Source organism: Phyllostomus hastatus, unplaced genomic scaffold (genome assembly GCF_019186645.2).
Source record: "Phyllostomus hastatus isolate PE091 unplaced genomic scaffold, TTU_PhHast_1.1 phas_contig_40, whole genome shotgun sequence".
Classification (NCBI taxonomy): Eukaryota; Metazoa; Chordata; class Mammalia; order Chiroptera; family Phyllostomidae; genus Phyllostomus; species Phyllostomus hastatus.
Window position 1 is genome coordinate 2,142,205 of NW_025333872.1, and position 14,069 is coordinate 2,156,273.

Genomic DNA, 14,069 nt, shown 5'->3' on the forward strand with positions numbered 1-14,069 from the left:
TTTTGCTGTGGACTGTTATATTCATCGGAAGATGTTGAGCAGCACCCCTGGCCTCTACCCACTAGAAACCAATAGCAGAAGATACCAACATACTCAAAATATCCAGATCGATGAAGTTATTGGTGAAAATGAAAAATGTGCTTTTTATTTTATGGAAAAAAGTAAATGGCCAAAAAGCCAACCCACTAGAAAGAAGACTAGCTTCTTTCATTGAGATGAATGTTTTAAAGTTTATCCATGTTGTAGCTTGTATCTATAGTATTCCTTTTTATTAATGAATAGTAAGCCCATTCTGTGGCTAATATCACATTTTATTTCTATATTCATTCATTGATGGGCATGTGGATTGTTTCTAGTTTTTGGCTATTATGAATAATGCATATTAATGTGCAAATAAATCTTTGTGTGGATATCCTCCATCAGCTTTTTATTTTGAAATACTTCACCACAGACAGGTTAAGTAGTGTAATGAATGTCCATACACTTTTCCCCTAGATTCACTGGTAGTTAACATTTGCTACCCATGCTTTAGCTCTTTCTATAAATACACCTTTTTCAGAACCATTTGTAGCTGTCATGACAGTTTTACCTTTTAATATTTCAGCATGGATCTCTGAAGAACAAGGATGTACATTCTTGCATATAACCACAATATCATTATCAGACTTAAAAAATTAAACAATAATTTTGTCCTGTCCAGGTGGCTCAGTTGGTTGGAGCATCATCCCATACACCAAAAGGTTGCAGGTTTGATTCCTGGTCAGGGGACACACCTAAGTTGCGGGTTTGATCCTAGATGGGGATGTGTAAGGGAGGCCACTGATCATTTTTTCTCTCGCTTTCTCTCCCTTTCTTAAATCAATAAACATATCCTTGGGTGAGGATTAAAAAAATAATTAAAATAAAAAGTTAACAGTAATTTTATAATGTCTGTATTTTACATACATATTGAAATTTCCCCAGTGCTCCTAAAATAGCTTCTAGAGCTGTACCTCCACTTTTTTTCCAATGCAGAATTCAAAAATGAGTTATAGATTGCATTAGGTTGTTATTCTTTTTAGTGTCTTTTAATGGAGAAGTTTAAAGTTCTAAAACACTGCTTTTCATTTTTCATTGTTTGTGAGGTTTAGAAGAATACATACTATTCTCATACTATTCTTAACCTCCCCCTGTCTATTTTCTACCTACTGTTTATGCTTCTTATTCCCTGTGTCTTTCCCCCCATTCTCCCCTCTGATAATCTTCCATGTGATTTCCATTTCTGTAATTCTGTTCTTGTCATAGTTGTTTGCTTAGTTTGTTTTGGTTTTTGTTTTTAAAGTTTAGTTGTTGATAGTTGTGAATTTGTTAACATTTTGCTGTTCATATCTTTGATCATCTTCTTTTTCTTAGATAAGTCCCTTTAACATTTCATATAATAAGGACTTGGTGATGAAGAACTCCTTTAATTTGACCTTATCTGGGAAGCACTTTATCTGCCCTTCCATTCTAAATGATAGCTTTGATGGATAGAGAGATCTTGGATGTGGGTCCTTGCTTTTCATGAATTTGAATGCTTCTTTCTAGTCCCTTCTTGCCTGTAAGGTTTCTTTTGAGAAATCAGCTGATAGTCTTATGGGCACTCCTTTGTAGGTAATTGTCTCCTTTTTCATTTGCTGCTTTTAAGATTCTGTCCTCTTCTTTAATGTTGGCTAATGTAATTGTGATGTGTCTTGGTGTGTTCCTTCTTGGGTCCAACTTCTTTGGGACTGTCTGAGCTTCTTGGACTTCCTGGAAGTCTATTTCCTTTGCCAGATTGGGGAAGTTCTCCTTCAGTATATTTTCAAATAAGTTTTCAGTTTCTTGCTCTTCCTCTTCTCCTTCTGGCACCACTATGATTTGGATGTTGGAATGTTTAAAGTTGTCCGGGAGGTTCCTAAGCCTCTCCTCATTTTTTTTGAATTCTTGGTTATTCATTCTGTTCTGGTTGACTGTTTATTTCTTACTTCTGGTCCAAACCATTGATTTGAGTTCTGGTTTCCTTCCCGTCACTGTTGGTTCCCTGTGCATTTTCCTTTATTTCACTTTGCACAGCCTTCAATTTTTTCTCCATTTTGCGACCATCCTCAACCAATTCTGTGAGCATCCTGATTGCGAGTGTTTTGAACTGTGCATCTGATAGGTTGGCTATCTCTTCATCACTGAGTTGTATTTTTTTCTGGGACTTTGTTCTTTCATTTGGACTATATATATATTTTTGTTTCTCACGCCTGTTATGTGGTAAGGGGCGGACCCTTAGGTATTCATCAGGTCGGGGCAACCCACATCCCTGTGTTGTGCTGTTTGTTGGGGAGGGGTCCAAGAGGGAACAATGCCGCTTGTTCACCTCTTTGCTGACTTTCAGTCACTTCCCCTGTTATCCACAAGCAAATTGGTCCATTGTAATGCGGATTCCCCGGGTGGGTGGGTTTGTGTACGTTCTAGGACCCTTCGGGTCTCTCCAATGAACCCTCCTGTGAGGCTGGGAGTTTCTCCTGCTACCTCAACCCCCACAGGTTTTTTTCATTCAGAGGTTTTGAGGCTTTATTTCTCACGCTGCAATACTGGGCTGTGCGGTCTGTCTCACTCCCCAGTTGTTCCTCCCATTTTATCCAAGGGCAAATGTGGCAGCCACCGGTTGATAGCCGCTGCCTTGCCACCTGGGTCCTCCAGCTCTCATGTTGCCGTGAGTCATCTCCACCTAGGCTGCCCATCTTTGCCCCCTGTACCAGTAGGGATGAACGTTTCTTCTTGGTTGTCGGGCTTCTGTACAGTTAGATTTTTCGGCAGTTCTGGTTATTTTTTGTTTTTAAATTTGTTGTTGTCTTTTTGGTTGTGTGAGGAGGCAAAGTATATCTACCTGCACCTCTCTCTTGGCCAGACTTATTTTCTTTCTAGTGGTGAAAGATACTCAAGAAGCAAACGGGTCAGTGACTGGATATAAAAATATAATGTGAAGGAAACAGGAAGAGGGACTGATTTAAATTGGATTGTCTGGTGAAGCCTACTGAGGAGGTTTGAAGCAGGTCCTGAGTAACAAGAAAGAGTCAGTCTTGCAGTGATTTTAGGATAGAGGCAACAAATTTGGCAAGAATGCTACAACACATTCTAGAACAGAAGAGAAGCCAGTGTGGTTGGACCATGGTAATTAAGAGGGGCATAATGGTGAGAAATAAGGAATGGAGGTAGGCAGAGCCAAGATCATGAGGAGACCTGAGGACTTTGGTAAGAAGTTTCAATTTTATACTAAATGTGATATAAATTGTTGGATGGCATTAAGCCCGAAAATAGCATAATATAAGGTTTTTTTAAAAGATTACTCTGGCTGCTATGTTTAAAATAATTGTGAAAGGTCAAGAGTGGGAATGGGGAGACTAGTAAAAAGTCACTTACACAGGACCAGTGTGAGTTAATGGTGGCTAGAGTAGAGGCATTGACAGAGGAGATTAGTAGATAGATTTGAGGTCTTTTGGAAATAGGACTAATGAATCTTGCTTAGTCTTATGTATGAGAGACTGCTGGAAAGATGGGAATCAAAGTTGGTTTCTAGGATTTTGAGTTGAGTGACTGAGAAGAATGTATTACCTTTTACAAGGTGGGTGAAATGGGTCATGTATGTTTGCGGGGAATATTGAGAGTTCTAGTTCTTTAGGTGGTTATTATTCAGCCTACTAAAACCTACATTGGTTTTAAAAACATGGTAGCCATTAGAGAGCTCAGTGAGAGCGATTTTTGGGGGAGTAGTGGGGACATTAGAGAATCATATTAATCTTTCATGTTTGCTGCCACATAGAGAACTGTTTGTCCCAAGATTGTGCATATCGATCACATGCGCAGTCAATAGTTGTATGCCTATGGTTAACTTCAAGTTTTACATGTTAAACATGAGAAAAGAACAATATTCTCAGAAGCTTCCACCAGTTTTTGTTGACCTGCGGGATCTAAGTTGGCATTACTAGTGGCCATTATTTCTGTAGCCAGAATCTGGTTTATTTCAGATTTCAGACATCTCTGTTTTGATTAATAGTACCAGGTAGCTGTATTATTTCATTAATAGTCTGATTGATAAATATATTGCTGAAAAAATCCTAAGCAGAAAGTGGAATGTATGTCATTTAGGTAATATACAGGTTTAGTGAATATTTTAAATACATGAAGTATCTGCAGATAAGAAAATGCAGAGAAAAATGCTGTTTTGCCATTTTTTTTCTTACCAGTTTATACAGATTTTAAAACTAGCACACTTGGTGCTGATCTGCCCTCTACAGTTGTTCTCTGTAGGCTTTTCATGATTCCTGCTGGACAGTGGGGAGCAGCAGAGGAGACAAAACAAGTTACCTCTGGCTCTAATGGCAGTGCATGTATAAGAGAAGGAAACCATATCTGGGAGAGAGGACTGCTTCCCTGGGGGGGAGTTCTGGTAACAAAGGAATTTACTTTTTAGATGTGTGTGTTGGAACTGGCAGCCTTGTGTTGCTCCCTATAGTGTGTACATGTTTTTGGAGGGGAGGACAGGCATTGTGCTTTCACCATATGAAAGACTTTACTTTCTTAGGGAGCTGACCTGATTTCTGTAGATTAAATCTTTAGTTTTGGGACCATTCTCCCAAATTACCCTTCTCCTTCAGTACTGGAGGCACATGGTGAGAAGAACACAGGTTTTAGAGTTAGACAGACCAGATTCGTACATTTACATGTTCTGTAACCTTTGGAAAGTTATATAGCCCTTGGAGCCTCTGTTTCCTCATTTGGTAGTTGAAGATGAAGGCATCTGGTATCATGCTTACCACATAGTAGGCATGTAAAAACAGATTCTATTATTAATACATCTTTGTTAATTTATTCATTTTATGCATTTATTGATACTTAAATTTTCTGCTTCCTTTTGTGTCTTTATATTAAGCAGAATCTTAAAGGAAGATCCACTTGTTAACATAGCATCTCCTTTGGGAAAGAGAAGTAATGACCACCCCTTCCCATTTCCTGACTTTGTCACCCTATGACAGTTACTAACCATTAGGTCTTCAGTTCCAGAACACTGGAATACAGTCATAGTCATCAGGGAATACTTCCTGAGGGAGGCTTTCATTAATTATCAAATTCACTAAGGAGTGCGGAAGAAAGTTGGTTTATTTCATGTGTAGAATCAGCTCTGGGCAAAGACTAACATATTAGGAGGGGAGTTGGTGAGGAATGAGGCTATAAATAGCTCAGCTTATCAACATGCAGTATTCTAGGAGGCTTTTGGAAGAAAGCTGTAGGAATGAGTCTACTTGGAAGAGAATCAGGAAGGGAAACAGCAATGAGAAGAAATTAATAGGTGCCTGTCATGTTGTGCATGGGCCACTGTGTTGTGAACAAAGGATGGCAGAATTGCCTTTGGAGTTAGCTTAGTACTCATGTCACATACTTCGCCTGCAGTTCAACTATGTGACCTTGGGCAAGCTGCTCACCTGTCAAATGGGCATGAGACTGTATGTCTTTGATTTCCTAAGACCTCTCAATTTAAGACTCCTTGGAGGAGGAGGCGGTGGGAACATTTTCTCAGTAATTTAGTCATCCCTTGTAGCCATGTATGTTTCCTGGTTGTACAAATGTCAGTGTGATTTCTTGAAAAGTGCATTTTAGAAGCAAAGCAATATCATAATAAATGTCCATCTCAGGGATGTTGGGAAGATTAAGATAATGTATGTGAAGTGCCCATAGAAGTTATTATTCAGTGAACTGTAGCTATTATTAACAGATGAAAGGACATGAAAAATAATGATTGGGAACATCTTCAGAAAGCATTTTAAACAAGTTCATAATGTGACTAGAATCTGAAATATGACTAGAATGAGGAGAAAGAAGATAGGATAAAAGTTCAACTAATGCAATGGAAATAAATGAGTGCATATATGAGGAGAAAGTTTTACTCTTTTTCAGACAAAGTTTTCATTGTTTGTAGTGATAACTTTGTGGTATATGTTCCAGTGTGAACATGGGAATGTGGTAGTCATGTGGGAGATAACTGGCTCCTGTGTCATCTTAAGCTACTAATCACAAAAAATAATGCATTGGATAAGTCACAAGAAGCATTGTGTTTTGTTTGTTTTTGTTTTGCGGTGGGAGAGGTGAGGCTGGTTAGGGACTTACCATTAGTTTATTAGTTCAGTTGCTTGACCAGTGATGCTGATTTTTAGCTTGCTCTTTTTTCTCTTTTGCCCTAGGTCCAGCAAGACTATGAACCTCTGTTCCAAATGCTTTGCTGGTAAGTGCAGAAAAGGATTTTTAATTTACTTTTATTTTTCTTCTTTTGGTCGTTTTTAAGACTATCTAAATCATTTGGCTTTCCTTTGGGTCAAATGCATGGGGTTTTGTTTTTTTGCTTGTGTGTGAAAGCTGTTTCTCTTCACCAAGGTGCTTCATGTATTTGCCTAGGACTGTTGAAATAGACTTCCCTGAGTGAAATGAAGTCTTCTGTGTACAGTTGCACCAAACAGACTTTCCTCATTGTAGAGTTGTTGGTACACAGTGGAATTGTAAAAACTCGTGTTGTACTGGAGTAATATATGTTTATGTTTGTTATTGAATGATTAATGGTGAATATTGCTTTACCAATGAGAATGCAAGAGAAAGAATATGTAAAAAAAGTATGTGGGGGAGGGGTCAAAAATATTTTCATGTTGGAGTTGGAAAGACAGTGATGCTCAACTAGCTATTTCTAATCCAACCCCTCATTGAAATCACCTTGGGTAAATCATTTAATATCTTTGGGTCTTAGATTCATCATTTGTAACTGAGAGGATTGGGGCTTGGTGTTTGCCAGGTACCTTTTCCTGTCCCTGAATGCTGATTGGTTGATTCCATGAATTATGATTCCTTCATAAAATTAAAGCCTTTATGTTTTCTTTTTTAAAAAAGAACTTTATATCTAAAGGCTCTTATAGAAAGTATTTAAGTCTTTACTAATTGAGATATGTTTAATGTTTCTTCTTACTTAATTTTTGTCAAAGATAAAGCCAAACACTAGTTAAAAGTGGTAAGGACAGATCTTTATCAGTAATGTGCTGCTACAATGAGGAAGAAGGTCTTGTGTGAACTGAACTCAACTTGGATTTGTGCAGAGGGACTGGATGTTTTAAAGGCAGAGTAAGAGTAGGCAGGAGTTGCTATCTTGGCTCAGTAGAGTCAGGGAAGTGAAAGATTACAGAGGGTTGTTCAGTGTGTATGATAAGGCTGGCTGTGTCTTTTAGCTGTCAACCATAGCAGGATTTTATTCTGGTACAGAGAATGAGAGCCTTATCCTTACCGAAGATTACCTTTTAAAAGAATGGCTTTCCTGTGTCCTTGAGAAAAATCTCCTGAGTTGTAGGAGATAGTATACTGCATCTCAAAGGAACAGAGGAAGGATTCACAGTTGTAAACTCTTCTTAGTAAATGCTCTAAGACAGGTTGCTCAGGGGCCTGTAGGAAGGTGTTGGCTATGACAAACCTTAAATTGTTTTGAGCTTTCCTAGGCAGGCAATTTAAAAGGTGCTATGGTCAATTTAGGGATGGGGCCTTGAGCTATTAGAAACTGTTAGCATTTGTTTAAAGTCTTTTAATGTTGGGTGAGAGGCATGGATAAAGTTAATTGTGTTAAGAGTTTATAGTGTTTTAGGCTAGGTTGAGGCCTGGTTGAGAAGAGGGTTCAGAGGAGCCTGGCTAGAGTTTGGTTAAGGGGAGAATCTTTGTCAGTTTTTATCTTCTATTTATTATGCTGTTTGGTGTGGAAATAATCATAGTATAAGCTTTAGGCCTTTGCATTTATGCCTAAACTAGGGGATAGGTGGGAAGGAGTTGAGAGGGCTGGGGAGACTGGCTGTTTGTAACTGTTAGAAGTTTAGAATTTGTGAAATACTGTAGGTCTTTTAAAGGAAAGAATATTGGAAAGTTTGATTTTTATCTGACTTTCAACAGTATCTCTGCCATATTAAAGAGTATATTTTGCTTTTCTTTCTCTCATATCTGCAATTATAGGTATCAAGAAATGCTTCCTGACTGATGAATTTATAGTAGTGATGAAAGTAGAAATGAGACAAAATGTAGGTTAGATTGTATGACTCTCCATGTAGAGCTAGCTTCCCCTTATAATTCAGTAAAATGTAGCTTTGGGGAAGGCCAGGCCCCTTTGAGTAACGTGGCTGAGATCAGATACTCAAAGAACTGTCTCATGTCCCTAACTAAATATAAAATTTAAAAAATTACTAATGAAGGCAGTTCAGCCACAGTCTTTGTGTTTCTTTGGACTTGTTAGTTTTATTTTCCATGGTTATTATTTGTTGTTCCTCTGGTGATCTAAATCCATTTACTCTGTATAGAACTTTGCCATTTTTGTTTGAAAATATTAAAAGATTTTCAAGTATGTAAAGAAGATACTCTTTCCTTCTTTCCCCTTTATCTTTACCCCCACATTCCCGATTCTCCCATCATTTGAAAGGAGTAACTAGTAACATCCTGCTTACTGAAGTAGCATTTGGCTTTCTTTTCAAAAATCAAAAGAAAAAAGATCATTCATTGTTAAAGATATACTTGTGAATTTTGTTCCTGTATGAAGATAGGTTATAGAAATGCGTTATTGTAGTAAAGTCATGAAATACACAAGACACCGTGGAGGTTATTTGGCCACAGCCACTGTGATTGTAAGTACTCTTTTTAAAGTATAACTTAAAGTGTAAAATATGCTTTTGGAGAATGGAAAAATCACTTTAAAAATTGCTGTGGTTATTTAGAGATTTTTCAAGATTCCTTTTCAGAATAAATCCTTGGTGAAAGAGTGAGTTTGTTATAGCTTGTTTACATAAAATTGAATGAAATGAGTAAAAATGTACTTAAAGTCTTGTTGAAAGAGAAGGGTGCTAGTTTAAAGTTAGCTTTGATAACTGTTTACCTCTGATGAAATACAGCTGGTGAGCACATACTCCCAATAACTATCATCAATTAGATAAATTTCCTTTTCTTTATAAAATTTTTGTGGGCTGTTCGAGGTCAGAGAAAGGGAAGGAAATGAGTATTTGGAAAAGAAAGTGAGAGTTACTAAAAGACCATTGAAATGTTAGTTGTTGGTAAATTGTATACCAAATAATAGTGGTTCTCTGTATTGTTAGAATAAGAAATGTCTGTGTCATCCATTTGCTTGTATGTAAAAGAGTGCCCAACCTGGCTGAGTTTGCTGTTCCTAAAGGTTTGCAGCTCAATTAAAATTTCTCTCTTTGAAATGGGAGGGTATTATTTTTATTTTTTGACAACCCTCATCTTGAATCCTGGTTTGGCTTGGCTGAAATCATTTAAGATAATTTGGATTCCCCACCACCACCCCCGCCCCGCCCCACCTGGCCCCCGCCAATGTGTAGTATGCTTCTTTCTTAGCCTTAAAGGGCTCTGGCCTGAAGACCTTCATCATCCATGATTTTCTGTGCTAGGATCACCAGGCATTTAAAGGAAGTATTTTGGGGAAGCTGTTAGAAAAGATTGACTCTCTAGTGTTAGGATTTCAGGTACAATGGACTTAAAATGCTTCTGGATTTTCTTTAATCTTGGGTTATTATTTATTTAATCTTTAAGCAAAAGAAAACAGGCAAGATTTAATGTGTTGTACATAGTATTTGCAGTGATTATTTCCTGTTGCACTCAATTTTTTAAATGCTAATCATGACCCATTTAACTGATTTCTCTATCCACTAATGAATCACAATGAACCCACAGTTTGAAAAACTGCATTAGAAAGTAGTGTTTCAACCAGTAAATGTTTGTTCACCATAACATAAATATTATATCATGAAATTCTGTTTTGTATATCTATCTTTTAGTAAAGTCATATAAATAATAATATAAAAAAGTGTTTAGTGAAAGAAAGGAGAGTATGACATGTAGAATATTACCAAGGGGCTAGGAAAGCCATAACTAGACCAAACAAACAAAGAAAGAAACAAACAATCCCCCCCAAAACAAAACAAAACAAAAAGGACCCTCAGCTTTAAAAACAGTCAAGGTCTGTGATAGAAGTCATGAATTGATAACTTATATTCAAGGGTGTTTAAATGCCATAATTTTCAGTAGTTTACACATTCTTTCCATAACTTCAAATAAACTGCAAATCAGCTATGCAAATCCTTTCTTTAGATATAATATAAAAATAATTAACACTCCTGACTGGGAAGGATAATACATCAAAACTCAAAGATGGGAGAATCTGGCTTCTCACAAAATAGTCTTAGTCTTAAGAGAAACCCAAATTTCTAAACATATATACAATTGTGATTTGAGGAAGAAAAATACACAACGTGTGAAGGGGGTGCTGATGGGGAAGGCAGAAAAACAGCAAATGGAATGGAAAAAATAGAGTGGAGCAAAAGTAGGTTTATAGTTGTGAGTATATGAAACACAGTTTATTTTTGTATTATTTTCCGTATGAACATGACTTAAACCTACTTTTTCCTCATTCTTTATATTACTGTGAAGTATAGTTTTAAAAGTTTGAAAACCACTCAATTGCAGAAAATCATTGAAAAGTCATTGAATTATTTGGGCTTTCATTTTCTTTGCAAAATAGGGCTTTTTTTTGGTCTTCAAGCAAGGGGTTAACCATTTGATTTCTTGTGACTTTTGTCCATTCTGAGCTCTTTAACTAGTTTGGATTTCATGATTTTCTGTGTGAAAATATGGGCTAAACCTGATTGCTGTTAAAATACACATGAAAAATCAAGCATAGCAGAAGGGAGAGGGGAGGGGATAATGGGGGAAAAGGGTGAAGGGTTTACGGGAACAATTATAAAGGACACATGGACAATAACAGGGAGGGGGTGGAAATGGGGAAGGCAGGAGGGCAGGGCACGGGTGGTGGGAAAAGGCAGAAAACTGTACTTGAACAAAAATTAAAAAACAAAACAAAACCAAGCATAGCACCTGAAGGGTAATCCTGCCCTTTACAAAGGTGAAAAATGATATTGCCTATGGTTTTATTTTGTTTGTATGCCAATTCAACTCATATTATGAATTTGTGAGTGTTAGATACTAACTGGTCTTTGATATTTAAGGACATTTATTACCTAATTTACAATGACCTCCTGTACTATCATATTGAAGCCCAACTATCATTAAAACAGTGTTTTTCACAAAATGATATGGCTACATAAAAGTATGGATGACAAAAAATCAAACAGGATGATCACAAGTGGAGAAGGCATACATAAAATTTTTAAAGAACTGACTGGATAACTTCTTCTGCATTGTGACATTATCTCTGCCACCCTTAGAAATGCTTGCTGCTAGGGAGAGAGGAGTATGGTGACTATGAAATAGCTATAATCGATAGACTTAATACTTAAGAAGGGAGTAAGCCTGATGTCCCAAGGGATGGAGGATTCTTTGAGTAGCACTGATGACAGATCCATATCAGAAGAAAAACTTAGCATGTGCTCAATGTACAAAGAACAAGTTGGTCCTGTGGACCTTTAGATAACAGTATGTATTTAATTTTTAATAACTTTCAAGAATTTCTTTAAGTAACATGGGATGGAACAAAAAAGAAGAACCCATTGACATGGACAACAGGGTGGTGATTGTGGGGGATGAGGGGGGAGGGTGGGGGTAGAAGACCGTATAAGGGGGATAATTGGTGATAGAAAAAATACAATAAAAATTATAAAAACTAATACTAAAATGTATATTATAAACTATGAGAAGGGTTCTTCATTGAGAAATCAAAGGAGGCGATTTCTTTTAAACTATAGACATGATTTAAACATTGTTTCACTTAAGGCTTACTTTTAAGAAACTTGCATGATTCACAAAATTGGCTATGTCAGGGAGAGACAATTATTCACAGTGCAAGAAGCTCTTAAAAAACTTTATAGAATAGTTTCTTTAAAAAAGAATACTTTTAATGCTATGCTGATTTACAGAAAGGGACAAGACTAGAAGAACTAAAGTACAAGAGGTCTCATCAATTAAATATTAATTAAAAATGCAGATAAAGCATTTCTTAAATTATAAGATAATGCTGAAGTTATTTAATTTTATGAAAATTAGTTTTAGTGTAATTTTTCAAAAATATATATTTCTTACTGGGAAGATAGTTAAGCCTACCTTTGTGTGATGGTTACTTATGTCTTGTGCCCATTGTTAGTGAGGAATGCTGCAATAAATAAAGAAAATGATATAGGTCATATAGGAAGCAATTCTGGTAGTTTTTACAGCTTTTTACTTAGTTTTGAAGGAATCTGTTTTCAGGTACCTGTTCAAATGAATAATCTTAGGTGTTGGGTTTTGTTGTTTAACTTTGGAGAACAATATTGTTATAATTAATATATTTCTGTTACTAGCCTTCATCAGCTAGTAGAAAACTTAGTTCTGTATGTAATTTCATTTCCATTTTTATTATTTGTTGGTATTGTTCTATAATTATTATTCTAAATTCAGTACGGACTTCAGGAAGGCTGTAAGGGATTGAAATAGCCAGTATCAGTGTAGGATTTTATTTTTCCCATTGCTGCATACTTGATATCCAGTCTGAAAATTACCAAGTTTGTTTATTGCCTGTCAAATTTTCTAAATTTTCTGAATACAAAATGTTAATTGAATAATAGAGTTCCATAATTTATGCTTTTAACGTTAGTTTATTTGGGAATTTTTTCCCTTTTAAAAATAACATGGGGACATTAATTAAATGCTGATTAAAAAAAGACTAAAAGCAGTATGTGAAATATCCTTTTTTAATTAGACTGCACATAATTTATATGTATATAGTTACATAAGATAAAGGTGGAAGAAGTTACATGAAAATTTTAATATTGGTGGTCTCGGAGTATCTGGAGAAGGTTTAAACTACACTTGATTTTGTTTATATCAGCAATTTTCAACTGGTGTGCCACAAGAGACATACTGGTGTGGTGCGAGAGTTTTTAAAACATGCAATTCCTGACTGTTTAGTCAGGGGCACTGGCCTCTTTTCACTTGATTGTCAAATAAAAAAGTGACAACAGCCAAACACAACAATAGCCAGCAGGTGTGAATGAAACAAAATTATACCTATTTTTTTTGTTAGGTCAGCACAAAGTGTATATTTTGGTGTGCTGCTGAATTTTAGTAGTTTATGTGTGCCATGAGATGAAAAAAAGTTGAAAAGCATTGGTTTATACATCCAGACTTTTATTATTAATGTAATTGTAAAAATTATAAAAATTTAGAAAGTAAAGTGCATTGTACTTATGCCTTACAGACTCCAAAGTGATTAGTTTCTTTCTGGAATGAGCAGAATGAGTTGGCTGTAGCTTACAAGATAGGAAATCTAAATGTTAACATCCAAGATAAGTAATACAGCAATGCTGGGTGTAGGGTGAAATGAAAATTTTGATTTACCACTATTCTTCGAGGTGGCTTGAGTTTCATGGTTATTTCCAGAACAGGGTAACAAATTCCTATTTCATAGCAAGTAAATTAAAACGTTTTCACATGAAGCTGCAACTCTTACTGCTTGGAATTACACTCTAATCTCTTTCCTGCTTTTATTCCCTGTTAGAAATTAAGAATAGAAGTGGCCTAATTCCAGTAACTTTTGAAAAGGAAGATTTGAGGGTTACAGCTGAATCTTGAGGATCTGAATAAGAGGAACAGAGTGAATCTGAAAATTTTAAGTACTCCTTGTTGTGCATATATCCTTTTAGAAATTGTGAGAATGTGTACCCATCAGGAAAATAGTGTGAAAGTATCCATTCCAATTAGTTATTTCATAGCATGGTGAGATACGGGCAGGAGAGTATGCTTCTCATGCCTTCATTTTTCAAATTGCCTTTTCTCAGAAGGAAGGCAGCTAATGCTCTCTCTTTTATTTTTAAAAAAAGATTTTGATTGTGCATGTATTTATTTATTTATTTATTTATTTATTTATTTGAGAGAGAGGGCAAAGCGGGGAGAGAAACATCGATGTCTGAGAGAAAGTTTGTTTGATCTGTTGCTTCTTGCACACTTCCAGTTGGGAGGACCTGGCCCACACAACCCAGCCACTTAATCTGACTGGGAATGAAACCTGT

General features: G+C 36.3%; 1 protein-coding gene across 1 annotated transcript in view; it reads left to right on the forward strand.

Annotated features, from left to right (window-relative positions):
* ZFAND3 (zinc finger AN1-type containing 3) overlaps positions 1 to 14,069 on the forward strand; it is a 331,244-nt gene that overhangs the window by 97,997 nt on the left and 219,178 nt on the right. The window contains exon 2 of the mRNA XM_045843915.1: positions 6,228 to 6,268. Coding sequence (XP_045699871.1) covers positions 6,228 to 6,268 — 41 coding nt within the window. The remainder of the gene's footprint in view (positions 1 to 6,227; positions 6,269 to 14,069) is intronic.